The sequence below is a fragment of the Rhopalosiphum maidis genome, chromosome 1 (genome assembly GCF_003676215.2).
Source record: "Rhopalosiphum maidis isolate BTI-1 chromosome 1, ASM367621v3, whole genome shotgun sequence".
Lineage (NCBI taxonomy): Eukaryota > Metazoa > Arthropoda > Insecta > Hemiptera > Aphididae > Rhopalosiphum > Rhopalosiphum maidis.
The window spans coordinates 52,611,627-52,635,475 of NC_040877.1; the positions used below are offsets into that span (position 1 = coordinate 52,611,627).

General features: G+C 27.0%; 2 protein-coding genes and 1 non-coding gene across 3 annotated transcripts; 1 reads left to right on the forward strand and 2 right to left on the reverse strand.

Moving 5' to 3' along the window:
• Nucleotides 1-1,971: 1,971 nt before the first annotated feature.
• On the reverse strand, nucleotides 1,972-2,044 carry Trnam-cau. The gene has a single exon. It is a non-coding gene; the product is annotated as a tRNA-Met (tRNA).
• A 3,807-nt stretch (nucleotides 2,045-5,851) lies between these two features.
• Nucleotides 5,852-12,955, forward strand: LOC113558710 (hepatocyte growth factor-regulated tyrosine kinase substrate-like). Its single transcript, XM_026964224.1, has 15 exons — nucleotides 5,852-6,092; nucleotides 6,169-6,253; nucleotides 8,127-8,202; nucleotides 8,268-8,456; nucleotides 8,616-8,765; nucleotides 8,848-8,972; nucleotides 9,415-9,487; nucleotides 10,275-10,373; nucleotides 10,490-10,552; nucleotides 10,627-10,758; nucleotides 10,834-11,089; nucleotides 11,322-11,506; nucleotides 11,574-11,736; nucleotides 12,204-12,296; nucleotides 12,351-12,955. Exons 1-15 carry the CDS (start codon nucleotides 6,062-6,064, stop codon nucleotides 12,866-12,868), a joined length of 2,238 nt encoding a protein of 745 aa, XP_026820025.1. The 5' UTR covers nucleotides 5,852-6,061; the 3' UTR covers nucleotides 12,869-12,955.
• Nucleotides 12,956-13,043: 88 nt separating this feature from the next.
• LOC113549553 lies at nucleotides 13,044-23,242 on the reverse strand. Its single transcript, XM_026950910.1, has 5 exons — nucleotides 22,867-23,242; nucleotides 13,919-14,006; nucleotides 13,641-13,714; nucleotides 13,414-13,567; nucleotides 13,044-13,334 (listed from the first exon to the last, which is right to left on the reverse strand). Exons 1-5 carry the CDS (start codon nucleotides 22,948-22,950, stop codon nucleotides 13,234-13,236), a joined length of 501 nt encoding a protein of 166 aa, XP_026806711.1. The 5' UTR covers nucleotides 22,951-23,242; the 3' UTR covers nucleotides 13,044-13,233.
• Between the last annotated feature and the right edge of the window lie 607 nt (nucleotides 23,243-23,849).

A 23,849-nucleotide genomic window follows, 5' to 3' on the forward strand; every position in this document is an offset into this window, starting at 1 on the left:
ATAACAAACCTTGTATTAAATTTTAAAGATTTTTTGGAAAGCCAATTTTTTTTTATCGGCATTACAAGAAAAACATTTTAAAAAAATCGAAAATTTCAATGGTCTTTAAAAAGTTAAAAAAATTCTAAATATTTTGAAAATTTAATCGTAAATAGATAACGCTATTATAAACATTTGGTGAAATTTTCAAGTATTTACAATGATTCGTTTTTGAGTTACAGCAAAATCAAAAAATTGATTTTGTCAAAAAGTGGTTATGCGTAAAAATTCTCATTTTTCCGTAAGTTTTTCAAGGTTTTTCCTGTCTGCTGGAAATTTTTTACCCCCAAGGTACTAACTAGATGAATTTTCCTTTTCAAAGAAGGGCTGAAGTCAAAAATTAAAGCATTTATTTCTACTCCAAAACGTGATAACCGACGAAAAAAAAAATAAAATATAAAAAAAAGACACGCATCATTGTAAAATCAATACATTCATCACTCCGCACGTTTTCAGAATCTAAAAAAAAAAGTTATTTCTAAATAGTATGGTAATTCTTTATTTATTTTATAGAAGCTAGAATCATTTAATTTTATAAGTAACCTAAAATTATCAAATCAATGGTTACATTTTAATCATCTTATTTGTATAAAAAAAAATGCATTTGTTAATTTAAAGGTAAACACCTATCTATACGAGATAAAACATATCAAAAACATAAGGTACCTTACTTTATCACTATTCACTAATTTAGATAATAAAACAAAAATTAGATATTACATTTAGTGCAGTCACCATATTTGTGGTCTAATGATTGAGCAGACTGAGCAAAGAGTGTCCTGGAGAAGGTTATGTTGGAAGCCGAAATTCTGAATGAATATCCTTATTAGTTATTGTACTTACTAGTAACTACTGATTAGACTCTGGTAGGTAGTTGGTACTCTAGTAGTCTAGTTAGTATAGGTATAGCAATGTAGCATTGATTAAACAGTACACTATATGATCAATGTAGTTACCTTTATTGACTTAATTAGGTACATATATTACTTTAATATTATTAAACAAGTGTATTAGTTATTAGTATAATTGTATACATAAATGACGAGTAACTTTCAGTAGTTAACTACTCTATTAAAAATTTACAATAGGTATATATTTGAATAATATAAAAATATATAGTTATAAATTATAATTTAATATAGGTTTGTATAGTGGATAAGGAGATAGATGGATGATGTCGAATGGATATTTATATTTCCTAGACTTAGCTAGATATACTTTGCTTGAAGTATTTAAGCATTTCACCACTGTAGATAAGCATTGACGAATTACTGGGTTATATGTTTCATAATCACTTTAATACAATATTACACACATTTTACAAAATATATCTTTTAAATGCATCAATAGTTAACTATACTGGCTTCTTAAAGGCTTAAACATAATGTAATTGGTCTATTCAGTTTTAATGAACAATTAAATGAACCACAAAATTGCTGCTCGGCACATACCTAGATACGCCATACTATAAGCGCGAGGCTTAAGGAAACTTGTAAGTAAGTAAAATATGGCCATATGGGTGATGTCCGTTTTTAACAAAAAGAAACTTTTTTTCCTTACTTTTTTCCATTAAATGCAATATTGTCATAATGACCACGTTTCCGTCAAAACAAATTATGTACATGTACTATTAAAAGGTGTTGTAAATCTATACACTTTTACTATAATACTATAAAATATTTAAAAACATAAATATTCAAATTTGAAGATATAATAATATATATATTTTATATATTTAGATTCTGTATTAATATTGAAGTCGCCATTTTAAAAGTATGTATCGAAAAAAAATAACAAAAGAATAATAAAAATATTATATAATAATAATAATATAACAATATAATATAATATTTTTAATATTATTAAAAATAATAATTAGAACACCTCTTTATTAAACAATAACTATATTATTATAAAATGTGCAAAATTAATTGCCCCGGGTGAGGATCGAACTCACGACCTTAAGATTATGAGACTTACGCGCTGCCTACTGCGCTACCGAGGCCTGTGTTCGACATAGGGAAAAACAGTAATTTAAGTAAAATTAAAGCACGTAGAAAACACAAATAGATTTTTAAATTAAGTCTAAAAACTTTAAAAGTATAGATATTGGATACAATTATACATAATAATTAATAAATAAAAAATAAATAATTTAATATCATACTCTTTTATAAAGTCTACCTAGGTAATAACTGTGTTAGTTTTATAATTATGCTAAGGCTATCTATTATTGTTAAAAATCACCAGTATTGGGGTTTCAAAATTAAATTGGGATTTGAGAACCTATCAAAAACCGATAATGATACCTACTCTTTTTGATATTTCCGACATTTTGACGATTACCGATTATGTATACTTGGCTGCAAACGAGTTGTATCCCAAATACTGAATTGCATGCTACAGTTTTTTTTTTTTTAGTAACACGAATTGTGTCCATAGGCGGTGATTGGGGGGCTTAGCCCCCCCCCCCCAAAAAAAATTATTGAACATTTTTCAAAGTCATGTGGCCAGCCGGACGTTGGACTTATTTTACAAGAACTACCAAAATCTTGGAACTTTACAAAATATTTTTTTCCTGAAATTTAATCAATATAATAATTATTACAACATAATATCATACAGACTATAGTCGCGACGGATTTAAAAATTTAATAACTCTTCAATATTATACATTGAGAAAGATATTAATACTAGTATTGAGAATATTATTAATATATTTGCTAATCAAAATAGGTTTATTATACTAAAATAATAAAATATTTATTGTATTATAAATTAATAATTTTAAAGTACATAATATGTAGTTAGTAATGCGTATTTAATAGGTTTTCTTTTTAGTTGATAATTATTAGTTGGTTATTTAGTATAGTTAACGCATATTGGAGGTAATACAGTGGGTGCCGCTTATAAGACTCACTTTTGGATCAGCACAAAATGAGTCTTATAACCTAATGAATCTTGTAGGCGAAGTGGGGAAAAAAAATGAATAACAAATTTATAAATTTTATTTTACTATATATTTTGCTTTAATTTTAATTTACTTTAATACATATAATATTACATATCTGTTATTGAATAAATTTAAAAATTCTGATAAAAAAATAAAAATTATAATACATAGGTATACATATTATGAAAATTATTACATAACCATAAAACCGTAAAAAGTAGAAAAACTGGCAAAACAGCAAAAATAATCAGAAAAACTAGAAAAAAGCATACATTTAAAAAAATCGTCGAAAAAAGTACTTTCAAATTTTATAACTGAACGTGTTTTATGTGTCATGCATACTTCTATAACACTCTACTATATTTTAAGTCAATCCATAAAAGTAAGCAAATGCTTTAAGTCCCGAGCCCTGCTCATAGTTAAAAGTTTTTTTAAGTAATTTTGATATTAAAACGTAGTTTTTCTAAAATACAAATTATATACTTACTGAATTTGTATCAGCATTTCAGGGTTATTCACATAGTTTGAATTATAGTATGTAGTGTTTGGTTATTTGTTATTAAATTATTATTTATATAATTGTATTGATTTTTCGGGGAACTTATGTAGAACAATTCTATAGCAGATTATGTATAGAAAACCTGGATACAGATGATTTCCAATGCAAATGTGGTTGTAAAAAATTTCCATTAACAAATTTAACTATTGATGGATGGAAAAAATGTGATTTTACAACATGTCCTAAACTGTGATTTTCTCGATAGATAATTTAGTTGTAGTAATTTATATGTTGTTTTCAGATTTAAATAACAATCATGTAGTTTACTTCATAATATATGGAACTGATTCTATAATTAATTTTTCTTTTGACTGTCCCTTAAATACTTTACATAATTTTATTATATCGAAGCCTACTGTTTCCCCAATTGTTTAGAAAATCAAAATTTCAAATCTGGTATCCCAAGAAAGAATTCGCGATTAATTATCCTGTCATTATGGATTAAAAGGTTACAATTTGATATTTGATCGTTTGATGATGATTATCCCAAAAGTTACATATTTTGTCATCTTGTGAAATCCATATAATTTTTGAAAATTTGTTTCATTATATTATTTAAAATGGATTTTATCATTTGTATACATATACGTAATAGGCCTTAACCATACTTAGATACATTGTACATACTTTATAAGAAATCTTTCTAAAAGACCAAACTCATTTAAATTAAAATTGATATCATCATCATTGATAATAGCATCATGTAGAATCTAAATTGTAGATGTATAATATTCCTCAGTACAAATTCACAAAGCATTGCTATAGTAATTAACTCTTTTATAAAATATGCTTAATACCTAAAATAAGCTGAACAATTTTTTTATACCCCGTAAAGACGAGTTAAGTTACCTATGTTAAATAGGTGTATTATAATAATATAAAATAATAGGTAACAAGCTATTTACAATATTGATCAAACCTTAAATTGCTGATGTTCTTAAAGAATTTTGTTTAAAAGAAGCTAAATTATAAAGTTAGTAGTATAGTCGTCCAATATCCACATTTCCACTTACGTACATGCCTATGTACAAGGTAAATAGTAAATACTTATAATAATTGTTTTATAAAAATGAGACAGTAATAACATAAAATAGGATTTTTATTCTACATAATTTTTCTTTTATTAGTTTTCAAAAGTTTAGTAATTAATTTTAGATATATCGACTTGAGGATTCACGTCATCAAATTTTCCAACCTTCTAGTGTCGTAGAAAGGGGGGCTTCCGAACCTAAGCCTCCTCCTTGAAATATTGGACGACAATAATTTTATTAATTTAATCGAAAATATAATTTTATACGCGTAATGTCGTGATAATCTACTGCCCCGAATATAGAGAATAGCTAAAAAAAAAATCATTCACCATTTGTGCTTAACGTATTACTTATATGTGAATGTGATTTAGATTTAAATTTTTTTTAGGTATATGCGAGTAAATAATTTTGAAATACACGTAAGCTCAAAGCCCACCTCCTCATAGTATCTTTGGGTAATGCTAAGCGGTTCACAAATCGCTATCACCAAAACCAGACTGGTAGATCGGGTAGATCGCACGCTACACTTAGCACCAATTTATCAATGGATAAATATGCAAGAAGTTTCGTGGCGATGCGCATATGGAACACCGAATTCAGTGACCTGTCGCTGATACTGTCAACATGTTTTTGTTTTACACCGTGACGACGGCCATAGCCCATAATAATATAGTGTCTCCATAGAACACGAATTAAGATAACTTTTATATATTAATTCCTGTCACAGAACAATATTGAAGCGACACTCAATCAGCCGATCGGTCTACTCTACTGAGTGTACCCCTCTTCTACTGTATCCCCACGGTAAGAACCACGAAGTATTGGTATCACATAGTATAATAATATTATGAACTAAGTCCCTGATTATGATCTAAGCCTTCGGTAGGTATGCAGTGTTGCCGTTTCTCAAACAAAAAAATGTAACTATCATATGCTATACGAACGTTATGGTTATAAGTTTTTTCTAATATTTAATCATGCAATGTTGTCTATAAACAAAAAAACCATTAAATTAAAATTTGTCAGCAAACAAATTTCTGGTAAATGTCCTTTGTTTTTATCCAAACAACCGACAATAGTTTAATATCCAAAATCCAAATCTATTACATTATAAAAACTCCGCCTGGGCGGTGACAAGACGTGACGACTGGCTCACTGTTCTTGATAACGACTTGATAAATGACAAGGTTCAGCGAATTAAAAAACGATTCCCGACTTCGCTGTTGTCATTTCGTGATTTCGTCATAGATTTATTGTCTTTTTAATTTCTTTAATCTTTTCTATGTTTATTGTTTTTTATTTTATATTATTACACACATTTTTATTGTTTAGTTTAATTAATACTTTATAGTTTACGTACAAAAAAAAATTATATATTTATTTGTAATATTTTAGTTCGTTATACAAACATCTTAAACGCCATCAGCAATATAACTTCTAATTTTTTTTTAACACGTACTGAAAATCACAGTGAACAAAATGTTTAAATCGAATTTTGAAAAACTACTCGGTAAGTTGAAATGTCATGATTCTATACTTATATTATTGTATTCAATACAGTGCTTATTTTTGATATAAATTTACAGATAAAGTTACCAGCAATTTGTTGTTAGAAGCGGACTGGCCTACAACATTAGAAATATGTGATACAATACGGCAAAAAGATGTTCAGTAAGTGAAATTATATTTAATTGTTGTTTTAATATATTTAATAATATCAACATTTAAAACAATAGAAATATAGTATAAACTGATAATAACCAACATTTTAAAAGTATTATATTTATCGAGATATTTATTTAAAAAAATTGTTAAACGATTTTCTAAATACATAATATAGTCTTTTCTATGTATTATACATAAAAAATAATAGTTTTTTAGTTTCATGTTTACATTTTATTTATTGTTAGGTAGGTACCTAAGTAATGTAATAATACCATTTTGAATAAAACCTTGTTATGAAATATATACCATTATAAAGTAATACAAAAATGTTTTAAGATTTGTAAGTTTAAAACTTGATTATTTTGTACCTTATTGTTGTATATCAAAACCTTTCTGACAAGTCACATACATAGTACATTTACATATATCTATACTGATAGTTTATTATTTTCATCCCATTTACTTATTTCTTTATTATTTTATTAATTACAATTATCTAAAAAATATCTAGTAGATTATAGTTAGTGAATGATACCATGATTACAATTTACAATAACTAATTAGAATACAATTAAAAGAAAATTACAGACAATATAGATAAGTACTGTTTTAGTCCTATCAACACTAGAATAATTATTGTATTAGATAAAAAAAACTATAACTGAACTACATTTTAACAACTAACTTTTATGTATTTATATAGAATATGCAAGTATACATTTTAGTATTAAAATATATAAGATAAGAAATGCATTGGTTTTTAATCAGAATTATGTCCAGTCAACATATGTACAAAAAGATGAATTTTCATATGGTTTTGCATACATACCCCTTCTAATGAATATGCGTTTTAAATAAAATATATTGGTGTGGTGACTTAGAATTTAATAGGCCTATAAAATAATAACCAATTGTTAGTGGTGTGATGAAATACAAATTTTCCAGAGGCAAAGAAAAATACTTTAAGGACCCACTATTATAGACGCAAAAATGGCAGGAGGTGGCTTACATAAATTGATATAATTCAATTAATTATATTTCAGATCGGTATTAAGAGGACGTTATACTTGCATGTGTTGTCTCTTTTTTATTAATGTAAATCATAGTAAATTTGCGTTTAGCAGAACACATTTTGTGATGTTAGCTTTAATATTAGAATAAATTTACCTATTATAAAATTTAAAGGTAAAAATAATATCTAGAAAATGCCATATGATTTTATTGATATTATCATTTTAAGGTGAGTTATGAATATTTTAAAGTTGTAATATTTTACATAGCTATAACTCACTTTAAAATGATAATATCAATAAAAGCATATGACATTTTCTAGATAATATTCTTATCTTTAAATTTGATAATAGGTAAATTTACTCTAATAATAAAGCTAACATCACAAAATGTGTTCTATTGAACGCAAATTTGCTATGATCTACATTGGTAAGACAGACAACACATGCGGGTATAACGTCCTCTTAATGATCTATTGAGTATCATATTATATTTATAATTAGCGGACTCAACCCCTTAGGTATTTAAAAAAAATTGTCTCTAAAATTATCGTTCGATACTTTGCTACTGATATTGTATTACTATATACTATAATTTCCAAGTATTCATTTTATGTATATAGGAATGTTGTATACATATTTAATTATAATTTATAAAAGAAATATTTAAATTGTTAACTATTAAATTCTGTAACATAGAAAATACATAAAATATCTAATATATAATTGAAAAGTATATTAGAAATAAATAAAAAGTTTAAATATTTCATCTTAAAAATATTGAAGGATTTTAAATACTTATTACTTATATAATTATACTTATTAAAAACACATTAATAGGTATTAAACATATTAATAATATCTTTCAGACCAAAATTTGCTCTCAATGCCATCAAGAAAAAACTAATTAGTCCAAATCCTCATACAGCTATGTATAGCTTATTGGTAAGTATTATTTTTTTAATAAAATTATCATCTTTTTTTTTAAAGTAATAATATATTATTTTTAGGTTTTGGAATGTTGTGTTAAAAATTGTGGTCAATTAGTACATGATGAAGTTGGAACTAAACCTTTTATGGAACAAATAAGAGAAATTATAAAAACTACTCCACATGAAAATGTTAAAAACAAGTTACTTGAACTATTACAGACTTGGGCATTTGCTTTCCGAGCTATTCCCAAATATTGCGCTGTTCAGGTAAATTTTCTTGACTGTATATAATATATATTTTATATTATAATATTATCTACCTATGTATTTCATAAAAAAGAAGTATTGTTTTACTGAACATGATGTTTTATATTTAAATTTATTTGTTTGTTTTAATTATTTTAATTATTTTATTTTCTCTGACAGGATACAGTTAACATAATGAAAGCTGAAGGTTATACATTTCCTGTGCTTAAAGAAAGTGATGCTATGTTCAGTTCAGATGTAGCTCCTGGTTGGGAAGATTCTGATTGCTGTCATAGATGTCGTGTTAAATTTGGAATGGTTCAACGTAAAGTAAGTTGTTTTGTTTAAAGCTATTATTAAAAATAGTATATAAATTAATATTACTGTGGATATATATTTTTGTTTATATTAGCATCATTGTCGTGCTTGTGGACAAGTTTTCTGTGCACAATGTTCATCACGATCTTGTACATTACCAAAATTTGGTATTGAGAAACCTGTGCGTGTTTGTGAAGCTTGCTTTGAAAAATCACAAAAGTACAAAATTCAGTTAAATTTAATTTATAAAGTATTTTTTATAGAGATATTCTGGGTGCCTTTCAATAACTTGATTGCTAAGTATCAGATATGAATTTTATACCTGTCTAAAATCTATTGGTATTCGTGTTTTAAAAACATCATATTATTTATATTTCAGATAATACTCAGAACTTGATTTTTTTATTTACATTATTATTCAGCTAATATTTTGTACCTTTTAAACACGCTAGTCAGCCAGTACTCAATTATTTTGTAAACATTATTCAGCTAATTCTACATATACTGGTTTATGATAAATTATTTACCTAGAACATCTCTAAATTATTTTATGCATAACAAATTATGAATACTGCTTCTACATTTTTACTATTTTATATTTTTATTTATAGATTTTATTATTTCATATTTAATTATTATTTATCTATAATTTTTAATTTAGACCGCAAATGAACAAAGGATCAGAAGATTTACCTATAGAATATCTTACTAGTTCATTGGCTCAACAAAATCAAGTAAGGTTTATTTATTATTTGATAGTTTGCCTTAGAAGTTGTTGGCATAAAAGCTTAGGCCTATGATTAAACTAAAAACATTTCTTTATTTTTGTCCTTGAAAATCAGTAGAATCAATTTTGTATTATTATCTTTTATTATCATGCATTGACCTAGGTATTTTTTTTTGACAAATCAATTGAATGTCTAACACCATTTCTCAATAAATAATGTAGATAATGATTTATTTAAAAAGTTATACTATGTATCAAAGTAACATTGTTTAACTCATACAATCTGCCAATATCCTATAATCCATTCATCCATCCTATATCCAATTCTGAATCATAGTTCATAACCACTAAAATAAGCCACTGCTTCACAGATCAGTTTCATTGAAACTATGAATTTAACAATTTTTTATTTTTTAATAGATGATAATTTATAAAAGATCTTGAAAATAATTTTCTGATATCATAATTTCAAATATTTTTAATATGTTTAAGGTTATAAACTTAAGATTTTTTTATTATTATCCATTTTAAATCAAATTTTAAACCTAGAATTTAAGCAATCTATAAATGTTAACTTGTACAATTAAATGTTAATATATTATATTATATACTATTAATATATGGTCCATGGCCCAGTTCTACGCTGCCCGCATGGGTTGGGAACCGCCGCTTTAATTAATCAATTTAATTATAGTAAGAAATAATTTTTCAATTATAACTGAGTTTGATATTAAATTCATCCTCAAAACTTTTTTTTTTTTTAATGTTTTAAATAAAATATATTAATTTGTTAGATACCAGCAGCTAATAGAAAAACAGAAGAAGAACTAAGAGAAGATGAAGAATTACAATTGGCATTAGCTTTATCTCAATCTGAAGCAGAACAACAAAAAGTAAATTCACTTGAAAATAATAAGTTTTAATTATTTATTATTTATATATTAACAAAAAATAAAAATTATAGCAATAAAATGTTGTATTATGTTTAATAATTTTTATTTTCCAATAGGCAATACCTTTTATGAATTCTACTTCAATACCAGCTACAAGATTATATTCTTCACCACCAGTAGTAAGATAATAAGTTTTAAACTTAATAATTTGTATCTTTTGTTAAATACTAGTTATCTTACTTTTTTTTTACAGAATGAGAAAAAAGTTGAGGTTGAGGCTGAAGATGATCCTGAATTGGCACGTTATTTAAATCGCTCTTACTGGGAAAGTCTGAAAATTGGAAATATAGCTAAGGCAATGCAAACAAAAATGGGTTCAACAAATGTATATTTTTCATGATGTTTTATAATTATAAATTATAGATGATATTAATCTTAAGTTACCTACTATATAATTTAGGTGAATACCATTGAGTCACCAAACAATCAAGTTAGTCCAGCTATGAATATTGAACAACCTGATGACTCTGAGGAAATGGAAATGTTTATAACTTCTGTTAAATCACAGTTGGAAATTTTTGTTAATCGTATCAAATCTAATTTAAGCAGAGGTAGAACTGTTATTAATGGTGGTTCGTTGGAGACATTTTACTCCAAGATTACACCTATGCACCAAAAGTTATTGCAATATATTCAACAACAAGATGAAAAAAGGTGTAAGTATAGACTATTGTCGCTGAGATTGGAAATTCACAAAGTCTTATTGGTCAATGCCAAAATCATAATGAAATTATAACTAGTTATATTATGTTAAACTGTAATAGTACAAGAACAGTATTCATTAATTTAATAAGTAGATGAGGTATTGAATAAAATGCATACTTGAGGTGTACAATCAAAAATAAATAAAAATAATTAATTTATAAACAAAAAATATTTTTTCTTTAGTATATTTTGAAAGGTTACAAGACAAATTAGTTCAAGTTAAAGACACACGAGCTGCACTAGATGCAATGAGAGATGATCATAGAGCTGCAATTCAACAAGAAGCTGCTTTTGCTGAACAACAGAGGCAGATTCAGTTAGCTATGAAATTGGATGTATTGAGACAAAGAAAGCAACAGTATCAACATGTAATTTTCTTTTAGCTTTGATTTATATTGAATTAAAATGTTTTATTATTAAACTGCTGTCTTATAGTATCAACATCAAATGACTCTTCAACAAGTGCAACAACAAGAACAAGAAATGGCTATGAGAATGGAACATCAGAGACAAAACTATCTTAATAGTAATATGTATGGCCCCAATTCTTTGCCAAGTATGCCTACTGCACCTAATCCTTACATGACCCCTGGTCCTAGTAAGTAACAGAAAGAATTTTTTTGGCTTATTAGAAGCTATTTGAACTTATGGTTGCTTTCACTATACCTTGCCACAAATTTAAAATTTCTATCCAACAATCATCTTCGACTTGGTTACTTTACTGCTGTCTTGATCGTTCTTTCGGTTTTGTTTCATTTGGCTTCTACGCCGTGATCTTATTTATTATTGTATCTACTCTCCTTGCATTTCCTTGCTCAGAGTTTATCATAATAATTTAAAATATAAACATTTAACATACAGTTATTAAAAAGTTTAGTAGTTTCAATAAGAAATTAAATTAACTTATTTGAGTTATTTATGAATAATCTTGATTTTATATTTTTAGTTTACCAGTTATAAATTATAATATAATATTATTCATTTTTAACTATTTAGTATATTATTAAGTGTAATATATTATGTTTATACAAATCTTAATAGTTTGTCATCCTTATTATTTCATAGATTCTTTGATGTCGTCTCAAATACAAGACAATGGTATTAGGTATCCACAGTCAACAGAACCGGCTCATTTTCAACACATTTCTCAACCTCAAGGTACAGTATTGGATAGAGTAAATTATAATAATAAAAATAATTATGAATTTGTAGGTTTCGTTTCTGCAAGACACATGATACCTCAAAATCCAAGTTCAATCCTAAACAACCAACCAGTAAATTTACCTTCTAATGAGTCCAATAACATTTCACAAGTCAACTCAAATATTCCTCAGCCTATTTATCAACCACGAATGGCACCTATGACAAGCACGATTAATTCAGCGGTTTCAGTTAGTCCATCAATGAGTTCCATGCACCAACAACCACTTCCTGCTGTTGGTTCACACACACAGCCCATGATGCCAGGTCATCAACAACCCCAAATGTCAAATATGGGTCCACCACAACACCCGCTTCCCGTTGGACAGCCAATGATACCCAGTCAACATCAACAGCCAATGTTGGGTCAGATGTCTACTATGCCTTATGGGGGACCAGTTCACATGGGACAATATGGTGCACACCAAATACCTAGTCAGCAAGTAAATCCACAGCCGTCCGCTCCAAACCAAGTAGAGCAACCCAAAGTTGAGCAACCCCAAGTTGCAGAGTTAATAAGTTTTGATTAATTAATTTAATGTTTTGCATTCCAAATATACACATTTTTAACATTTATTTAAAATTAACATTATATTATTTTAACTTTGTGGGTATATTATTAAATTGTTTATTATATACATATTATAAATATTATAAATTAAAAAAAAAATATATATGTATATTTATATATATATAAATAGTGCATTAAAAATTAACATAGAAAACAACCTTTTAAACTAATAGATAATATAACTTGTACACACACATACAATGTTATTATATACAATGTTGAGGGTTAATCATTTCATCATGTCTAAAAAAATCTTATTGGCAATAACATTGCATGATTATTGTTCAAACATTTAGTATTATGAAAAAAATGTAGTTTTATATTTCAACCATAGTAAGGTGTTCTGGTGTATGGTGTCCGGTTATCTTCTTCTTTGATCTTTTGATAATAACTATAGGCCACCCACCACATATACACGTAAACACCTGTAAAACATCATGAGTTTTGGTATGTGTATGTATATTATTTGTTAGCATGTAATGGCTTAATTTATAATATACTTACACACAAACAGTAAGCCAACCACTAGAACCCCAAAGCTAGTGAAATAGAATTTATGAATTAAGAAGTCAATGCTAGTGTATATCACAGATATAACTAGTCCAATGCATAACATGATCGTTAGTACTATCCAAGGAAGCATCAATATCTTCTTTCGCTAAAATAAAATAATCATCATGAAAATGCATTCTGTAGACTTTTTGTTTTACGTCATCTCTTCACTTGCTTACCATAAAAATTCCAGCCAAAAGCAATAATGATATCAATACTGTCATAAGCAGGTTAATAATAACAATGATTTGTACTGAAAATAAAATCAATATAATAATTATGATTAGATATTTTTAATTTTTAATGAAAATAATTTAGACTTGGTAAAACCTAGTAAAAAAGGATTTTTATTTTTTAATGAAAAAACTGAATTATAACTTACACTTGAGAAAGAATTTTTTTTAACTATGATTTGATAGTGTAGTTATTAGTAAATTGTTTGGCAATACAGACTTACCGACAGATTTGGGTAAGAAATCTATGACAATGGTCTGTATTTTGATGTCCTTCACCAAAATCAGAATTACAGTAACGATGGCAATCACCTGAAAAAAGAAAACAAGAAAAACGTTAGCCATTTGGTGTGCGTCCGCCGATATGGTAAGTGTTGTAAAATTAATATTATGTATACCAATGTCCGTAAATATACAGTCGTAAGGTAGAATAGTTGTCTTGGAAGTTCCAACTTGGAACATTCATAGATTTTTAGATTTTCAAAATTGAATTATTTTAAGAGGACGTATGACTTCCTATTGCTATATAGACAATTTTAATGATATTTTCAGAAGAATAATTAAAATGTTTAATCTTAAATTACTAATAATCATAGGCGTGCGCCGGCCTATACGGTTATACGGCCTGTGGCGGTTTCTCAACTTCAAATTAAAAGTATTAGTTCTAGGGAATTGCCGATTAAACAAAATAAAAACACTACCACATGTATTATAGGTACCTAATGTTACATTTAAAATGTTAAAGTTAAAGACAAATTGTGCTAACTATAAATTGTCCATATTACTATTAACTGCTGCTAGAAAAACTTATGAAAAATAATGCTTTTTCTAGCTTTTAGGCTAAGAAACATACATTTAATTAACATAATTCGAAAAATAGCAAACGTCTATGCAAAACTCAAACTCTTGTTACTTGTTAATGTAGGGGCGCACTATTCGGATCGTCACTGCATCTTCGGTAGGTATGTAATATGTTCACAGATCAACGAAAATATGTTTAAATTAACCTAAAATCGTTGGGGTCTTAACTGACAGATGATAACAATATTTTCTTTATTTCAATCAACAGAAAGAAAGGTAATGTACAATTTTAAAAATTGTACTTTCAATAGGTACTTAAAGTCCTTTATGAGATAAACACCTATATAATTTTGTGTCTGTCCAGCAGAATACTTTGAAAGAATGTAGACTTTAACCCTTTCTAAAATTTTCGTTTATTAAACTACAAAAATGATTTAATATACCATTAGTTCTGTTGTCGATATTTTTAACACGTTTATTATTGTTTAACTACATATTATGCGATGTAATGTATCTCATTTTATTTATTATTATTTCGCACTGCTGTTTGGATATTTCGAATCATGCAATAAACTTAATGAAGATCATCATCAATATTATTGGATGTGTATAATGCGGTACTGCTCAAATTACATATACCATGAAACGTATTACCCATCAAGAATATATTTGCACCAGCCCGAAAATAATAAATAAAAAAAAATTAACGAAAATAATTTAAACTGTCGGAATTAGTCGGTTGTGCAACATAGTTCATAGCTCGTGAAAATATTGGCCAAGGTTTTCAGGCGTTGAACAAGAATTGATCGCTTGAAAGGAAAATATTCACATTTTTGCGTGTCATTGTATTATATTAATATTAGGCGTACACTGACATTTAATAAACGTTTCAAATAAGTTGTTAGTTAATTTAATTGTAATTTAATTGCCTATTTAAAATGAGTTAGTTAATTTAAAAATTTTGAAAATTTTTACGTAAGACTTATGATATCTCTTACATTGACTCTGTTCACGGTATTAATTGTTGTTTTTTCTTATATGTAGATAACCAGACATCATTTTTTTCTGCTATGATTAATATTATAGATAACTCATTTATCCGATGACTTTTACGGTAAATTCAATCATAATATGAATTTTACTTTTACGTATATAGGTATACCCTATTTTCCTTTTATAATGTTAAACTCTTCAAGCATAATATTATACGCTATTTATAATGCACTTGCAATCTAAAAAGTTTTACTTTAATGTAACTTTTAATCATATTAGATATTTATTAGTTAATTTTAAAACTATTTCCTTTTAATAATTTTTTGTTATTATAAAAGCCGTATAACATTAGCTTTTTATCTTATCTTCTGGATGCAGAAATAAGCAAGATTCTAAACGTTATTACTTATTATAATACTCATACTGCATCGACCATAGGTATTTTGAGAAAAACTTACGAACTATTTTATGTCATATTATTTGTGTTAATTATTACTATTTATAATAATAAACAATAATTAATATAATTATCATACTACGATATATTATGACATTGAACTTAAATATCATTTATTTAATATTCAAATATGAGTAGGTATTAAAATTTAACCGATATTATGTAGGTAGATTTAAATGTAAATAAAATGTCCAGGCATTTGTTTATTAGAAAGGTAGTTTTATAATATTACCTATCGATGAAATTTTATATAAGAAGTGTATATGTTTAATCAGATATTCGATTTAATATTTAAATCTGTTGGGAATGGGCGTATAAAATATAATAGAAATAAATGCAAAAGTAATACGCAAATGTTTTTCAATGCCAAACTTGTTTTGTTTTTTTTTTCTAATGGCATAAGTATAATAAATTTTACTATTTAAAGATGTAATAAAGCATCTTTAACGATCCACAAAAACGCTATAGCGCCTATCACACTAACTTGCTCATAAATGACATTTAGCATCTACCATTAAACACGCTAATAAAAAACCATAAAAATTAAAAACAAATATATCCAGCAACGGTGATGAATGATTAATCACAATTATACAATAATTGACAATTTAAACTCATTTAAATATTTTTATAATGATTTGTATACAATATTATTTACAAATGTACGTGCGCATTAATTTATAATATCGATTCCACCTGCTATTGTGCATAATAATATTATCCCCCAGTGGACAACGCCAGTGATTGATTTCGCTTTAAAATTATATTATTTTTATATTTATATTATTATCGTATATAAATTTATAATATTTGAAATTATTAGGCATAATAGACGAGTAGGTTTATACATTTTTTCAAATCAGGAAGTTTCAATGGAATCAATAAATCTTTATTTTATCGTAATCAGGCATGTTATTTTTAAATGTAATAGTTTTAATATTTATCCAAAGAACCATACGCATATTACACAAATTATTGTTCAGTGATTGATGTGTATAGTATCTGTATTATAGTAAGTGATCACAAATCTTCCTCGTACATTTTTAGTATACCCACTAAAATGTCAAATTCGTTTTCCATTAAAATTATGTGCCTAAGTCCAGGACCCATTTCTTAAAATGTGATCCAATCACCGCATATGTCAAAACTTTTATTGTAATTGTCATTACTCGTTCGTTTCTAAATAGGATTATGGTAATCGATAAAATAAATTATATTAAACCGTCGATTGTCTATTAAGCGGCATGTGCCTAATATTGATGTTTTCTTGCATTTTCTTTTTGGAAATATTTACATGTAATAATTTTATATTATTTTTATTATGTTCTGTTGAACCGTCTGGTCGTATAGTTAAAAAGACATTTTCATCGTCCTAAATATTGTAACATTTTAGTGAATATGTGCCAAGGAAAATATAATTATTAATACATCTGGTGGTTGACCTCTATTATTAATATTATAATTTATAATATTTGATTCCAGACGTCAGTTTCCCTCATAAAAATTCGTTTAAAAATTACTATTTATGGACCGGCGTAATAGCGCGTGCCTACATATAAGTGTTTCATCGAGTGTTCTGTCTTGTACACAGGCATACAGCCGCGTGTATACGAGAAACCATCATCTGCTAATCACTATTGAGTATTGGTTTCGTCGTTAGTATAATAGTGCCTAAATGATAAATAAATAAACATAGTATATATTATATACATATACTGTATACATGTATACCGAACAAACAAATATTCGTTTGTATACGCTTATACAATCAACCATCGACGTGCTTACTATGCTAAATATAATACTTGTTATCGTCTCGCAGAGCAACTGGCAGAATATCGAAATACGCAATAATAGTAAAGTATGTGGATATAAAAAACGTGCTGTACTGTTGTAACGCGTCATAATACACGATGTACTATAACACACACATAACATACCTAAAAGCTATTAGTCTAATAAATTTTTTTCTTTTTATCCAGTCTTAAATAAAAAAAAATATTTTAATGTACGTGTACTAAAATAATGTCTGAGAAAAATTTTGGTGTAAAATTAGTGTTAGAAGGACTGCGCGTAATCTATGCGTCTAAATACTATAATATTGTGATCGCTAAGTTATTATGTAGGTTATATTTGTAAGAAGTACCTACGCTATAGTCATTAGTGTGTACAATCTATATATATTTTTAAGAATCTATGGAATTTGCCAATTATACCAATTTTTATTTTTTACAAGTGTTATTCATTATGGTTACTCCTCAGCTTTATTTGACAATAGCAGCATCATAAAATTTTGATTTATACACAGCGATTTTCAAAAAAAGTCATCTGTTTAACATAATTTACAAGAAAAAAAGAGTGATTTTCATTTGAAAAAATAAGTCAGTATTGCCACTGGATACTCTTTAAATTGTATAAAACTCAAAGTAATTAAAAATATGGTCCTTATAAAAAATTTGAAAATTAAAAATTGAATAAATTATTTAGGGAAAAAATTGGTATGAAATTGAGCATTCTTTGTAAATTACTCATCACTCTGTAATACGTTGCTTTATAAATAATCTTAAACTGTTTAATCAAATTTTATCAATAGTGTCTATATATTATGTCATTAGTAACAATAACTGATTAAAATTACGATTTTTACTTTTTGATCAGGAAGTTAATATTTTCCACATAGTATTTTCCTGGTTCGACAAAGTAGTTCACAAATTGGCAAATCGATATATTGTTTTAAAATTATATGTACTGAGTACTGACAGAATCTATGTTCATTTTGTCCTAATAGAAAAAAAAGTTGATGGATTCTTATTCCATATTTCTGTATTGATACAGGTGAATGTTTAGGTTCACTTCTATACATTATGTTCATGTTCTTACAGCTCAAAATTATCAACTTGTTTTTTTTATCTTTTAATCTTAAAATTTATATTTAAGTACCTACATCAATAACAAAATATATTATTTTTATTTATTCTTACGAGCAGCTAAGTACCTACATTAAAAATCGATTGATATTTTCATCCCCAAATAACAAGAAAAATCGATTACTATAAGATAGAAAATGTGAGGCTTTTGCTTAATTCCCCATGTTCGTAATATATCTAAGTGCGACGGGTGAGACCGGTTTATATGTAGATCGAAAATTAGATAATTTGAGGCACTGCATTTTTGGTTGACAAAACTGTATACAAGAATACAATATTACAATAGGTCTGTAATAAAGGATAAAAAATTTAAACCAATTTATAAAATGTATAGTGCTAAATATTTAATTAAATTAGTTATTTATGTTTACATTTTTAATTAAAATAAAATATTCAGCGTACCTACACTGAAGAATTAAAAAAATTGATGTATTTTTTTTTTAAAGATCTTAAAAACTTTGTTACTACATGTTTATTTAATAATATTAAGATCAGTGATTTTTTTTTTATGTATTATTTTTCTTCTTTTAAAATACATTTTTGAAAATTTTTATTAATAGAGTAATGTGTATGCTTTTTAGTTTTTATTTAAGTCTGTAAAGTGGGTTATTAAATTAATTAGAATGTATGCACTTTTCGCCACATGGTAGTAAATTAAATTTTATGTTTACAGAACTTTTATTACATGGGTTATAATTTTTGAGAGGATTCATTTTAATTTTTCAAGTGGAAAGCTAAAAGCTATTTCAAAATAATAACAGTATGTATAATTTTGTAAATTATAATATAACTCATAAATGGTAACCATTAACAACTTAAAGCTTTTAATAAAATTCGTTAACACAATTCGAAATAATTACAGGTTTTATGCACGATATTCAGAAAGTATTTTAAATGTCATTCGGAAACGCCATACCCTTAACGGTCGTTAAAAGCATTAGAAATATATATATATTTGATAGATACAAAAAAAAGTTTAACCATTAAAAGTTTAAAATTATAAAAAGTTTCTTCGGCTTAATTAAATAATCACTACATTTAAAGAAATATTTTTAATGATAATATTATACCTATGTAGTATGTTTACTGTATACACTTGCCTATAGTGAATAATTATTGTTACGTAAATAATAATTATTTCGTAAAGTTGCGGTACAAAATATTATGAAATATTTATAAAAAAAAACTACATGACTACATGTCGGACAAAACAGTAGCCTATCTTCGTTCCTTTAACGTTCCAATTTATTAATAGAGTATTTGATTTATATACAATTGTTTAAAACATATTACTATGTACAATTTATTGTTTCTTATGTTCATGCTTTTTGTTTTTAATATTATTCATCAAACATTCTTTTTTCCTGCTATGCATATGTATACTCAGATAATATGGATAATCTGATAATGTATAAGTATTGCATTATTAGTTTGAATACCTAAAGCATTAACGAAAAATTGTTATCAGCGTGAATTAAAATAAAATCTGTTTAAATGCGTACAAAAGTGCAACCATGTTCGACATAATATGAACCGAATATCGATTTATTATTATAATATTATTATTAGTAATTTATGGATATAGATTAATATTTGGTATTGTGTAATTTTAATATTTTAGTAAATTATCAAAGTTTGGTTTTTATTGAAACAACCTGTATGCGTAATGTTTTCATTCAAATACTCGGTTCTACAATTTTATTGTTTATAGTGCTACTGATTATACTGATTATTATATATTTATATACATACGTAACATATATTGTTATCGATAACATTCATCTATAATAACACAGAATTAAGTGAGATTTTACTATTGGAGTAGTTTAGTTTGTTAATAATAATTTATAGATTTGATTGATACAAGTATAACCTATATTTGATTACATATTATTATTATGTATTGAATACCTACGTGGAATTTTGAAAATAAAAAAAAATTAGTTTATACATTAATTTGGCGTCGATATATTTTACCGTGGAAACGTTAAAATATCGAATAAACAAAGACATTTTAGCGTAATCATTAAATGTAAACAATGAAATTGGTTTTATATGAATATTATTTCAGTTAACCGACTCAAATACCTTCCCTATATTATAACTTTACTTAGGTATTAATGGTATTATACAACTACATACTAAGGTTTTCATACTATGTTTTTAAGTTAAACATTGTGTAATAAGACATATCTACTTAGTGAAGAGCTTGAAACATTGTTTTAGTTTGGTATTAATTTCACTTTTATTTTCCTTCTTAAGTTGCACCTATTATAAGTCAAAACTTTAAGTAAGTAGATAAGCCGTAGATATGATAAACGGCAAGTTGATGAATAACAAATAATGTCATAACTCGTAAGTCGTAAGCAATATAAATCAATTGTTAAGTATTAAATTTAATTTTAACGTCAAATATATTATACGCACTTAGGTACTTTTAACAGTTTAAAAAATATAAAACGACAATTAGTTAAACAAATGAGTTCTATGTATAATTAAAATCGAGGTAAGACAATGATCAAGTGTACAAATTACAAGGTTTTTTTATATAAAAATAATTTACTGAGCTTATTTTTGTATAATTAAAAATAAAATGTTACCCTTAATAACAGTACTATACTACTAGCCCTGTATATTACACGAGTAAATTAAAATTATATTTTAGAACTATGATATTCAATTATTGATTATAAATTAATAAACTATATCGAATGTGTAATGTGTATAACATTATCAAATTAAATACCTATAATAATTATACCTATTAGAATATGGACTTTAAGCTAATGAGCAAACATAATGATCGATGCATCAATACTAATATCTAGTATAGAACCTATAAAGAACAAATAGTCTAAAGAAAACTTTTTTGTTTAGACTAATTAAGTTAATTTTAACGATATCAAACTATTACAAATGTGAATGTGGTGTAGGTATGATATTGAAATATTTTTAATAGTATTTTCAAACAAATGCACAAATGTACCGCTGTTGTTTAAAAAAAAAAAAATTATTTGTAACTTTAAATACAGTAAACTTTGAACTTTATCAACGTGTCAGAACATGGTGATTTTTATAATAATATACTTATTCTAATGACCAATTTTATTTAGGCGAATTTGGTGGAAAATGAATCAAGTACCTGGGTAAATTTATACTTGATGATTGCTTCGTTTAATTTATTTTTTACTAACTAATTAAAATCTTTATACAATTATGTGAATTATGTGGTCAATCATCAATGTCCAATGGTCACTGTTATTGTAACGTAATTTCAATTAAACAATAATAATGTTAAACCAGGTACCTGCGTACACACTACACATATAATATATGCATTATGTTAAGATATTTTATAAATAAAAAAATCAAATAGTATGGATATTGGCTAGGCGTGTAAGAATTTTTATTAATTCAGTAATGATGGATGTGTTAATGACGAGTGTACGAATTAAAGCAAATTCGCACATCATCTTAAACAGAAAACGAGTAAAATTGGTTTATTAAAAATAACGTTTACGATAAACTGAGCATCTTTTTTTTTTTTTTTACTATGTAGGTCATAAAAACTGTTTTTCTGTTTAACTGGAACGAACTCAAACCACGGTCGTGCTATACAGACGCTGCTGTCACTGGCTGCAGTGCCCTTTAATAGTGACTAATATACATCACTAGTGTCGCCCTTGAACTTTAGGCGTAACCTAAACGGTATTAACGACTTTTGGTGTTGTGACAAGTTTAATAATACGACGATGATTAATAATAAACACACTGCCGGAAAGCGGTGTATGAGTGTGATAATGTATCTACGACAGGTATATTAAACCTAATAGTGTTTTAATGCATTTTAGGCTCAATATATTATTATTATTATATTTTTATACGTAACTAATTACTTATAATATGAATAACGTTAAAATAATGTTATAAAATGTATAAACGAAAGAAACGATTGTTGTTGTTATTATTATTATTGTAGATGTTGTTCTATTACTATTCCGTATACGCCGCTGATGATGGCTCCGGTCTTGAGCGGGAAACCCAGAAACGACTCGAGCAACGGGAACTTTCGACCCATCTCGGAGATCGCGTTTACCGTAGAACGAAGGCAATAGTACGCGACGGCACTTGGCTTTTTGCACGTCTATCGGAAGTTTTTTGATCGAATCGCACACGACCGCGGAGTTAAAAATATACAATCGATTATTAGACGGTAATAATATTTTCCGACAACGTTGTGTGTTTGTGATTTTTTGCTATGCTATTATTATTATTATTATTATTGCAGTTAATTATATTATTTACCACGACATGTGAACACCGTGTGCACACGCGACAAACTCGCCGGCCGCTCGAAACGCAACTGCACACTATATTATACAACTATACAAGTGAGTAGGTATACGACACTCCACCGCCGCCACCACCGCGCGCGGCTGGTTATGCTGCCACGGACCTTGTAGCGAGTGGCCCATAAATAGACTTGATCGTTGGCGAAAAAATAAAAATCGCGCTCGCCGCCCGGACCTGCCTCTCCGGACATCGCTTATACAAAATTATAATAATAACAGCATCGCCACTAGGCGATGATAACGCTTACAAGCAGTGTATCGGAATCGATACCTACGTTTTTATCTTTATTTAAATAATAAAACCATTTTTACAATAACGTCAAATAGACTTTGTACTGCGTGTTTAATCGAAATCATCACCACGGACGCGCCAATAACTACCCCTTACCGGGGTGAATTTACTCGTTTAGAGATGAAACAATTGTGAATTGTGATACACTGTGATAAACAGCACTCGAGTACCCAACCGGCCTATCGGACCGCGTTTCAGTGATGTATGAAAGTGAATTCGCCTCGGTGTTATGCCAATCGATTTCGATAAGAACATAATAATATTATTATTATTTATTATTATGCTGTTTAAAACAAATGCATACATTTTAGCTATATCCATATGTGCACTGCG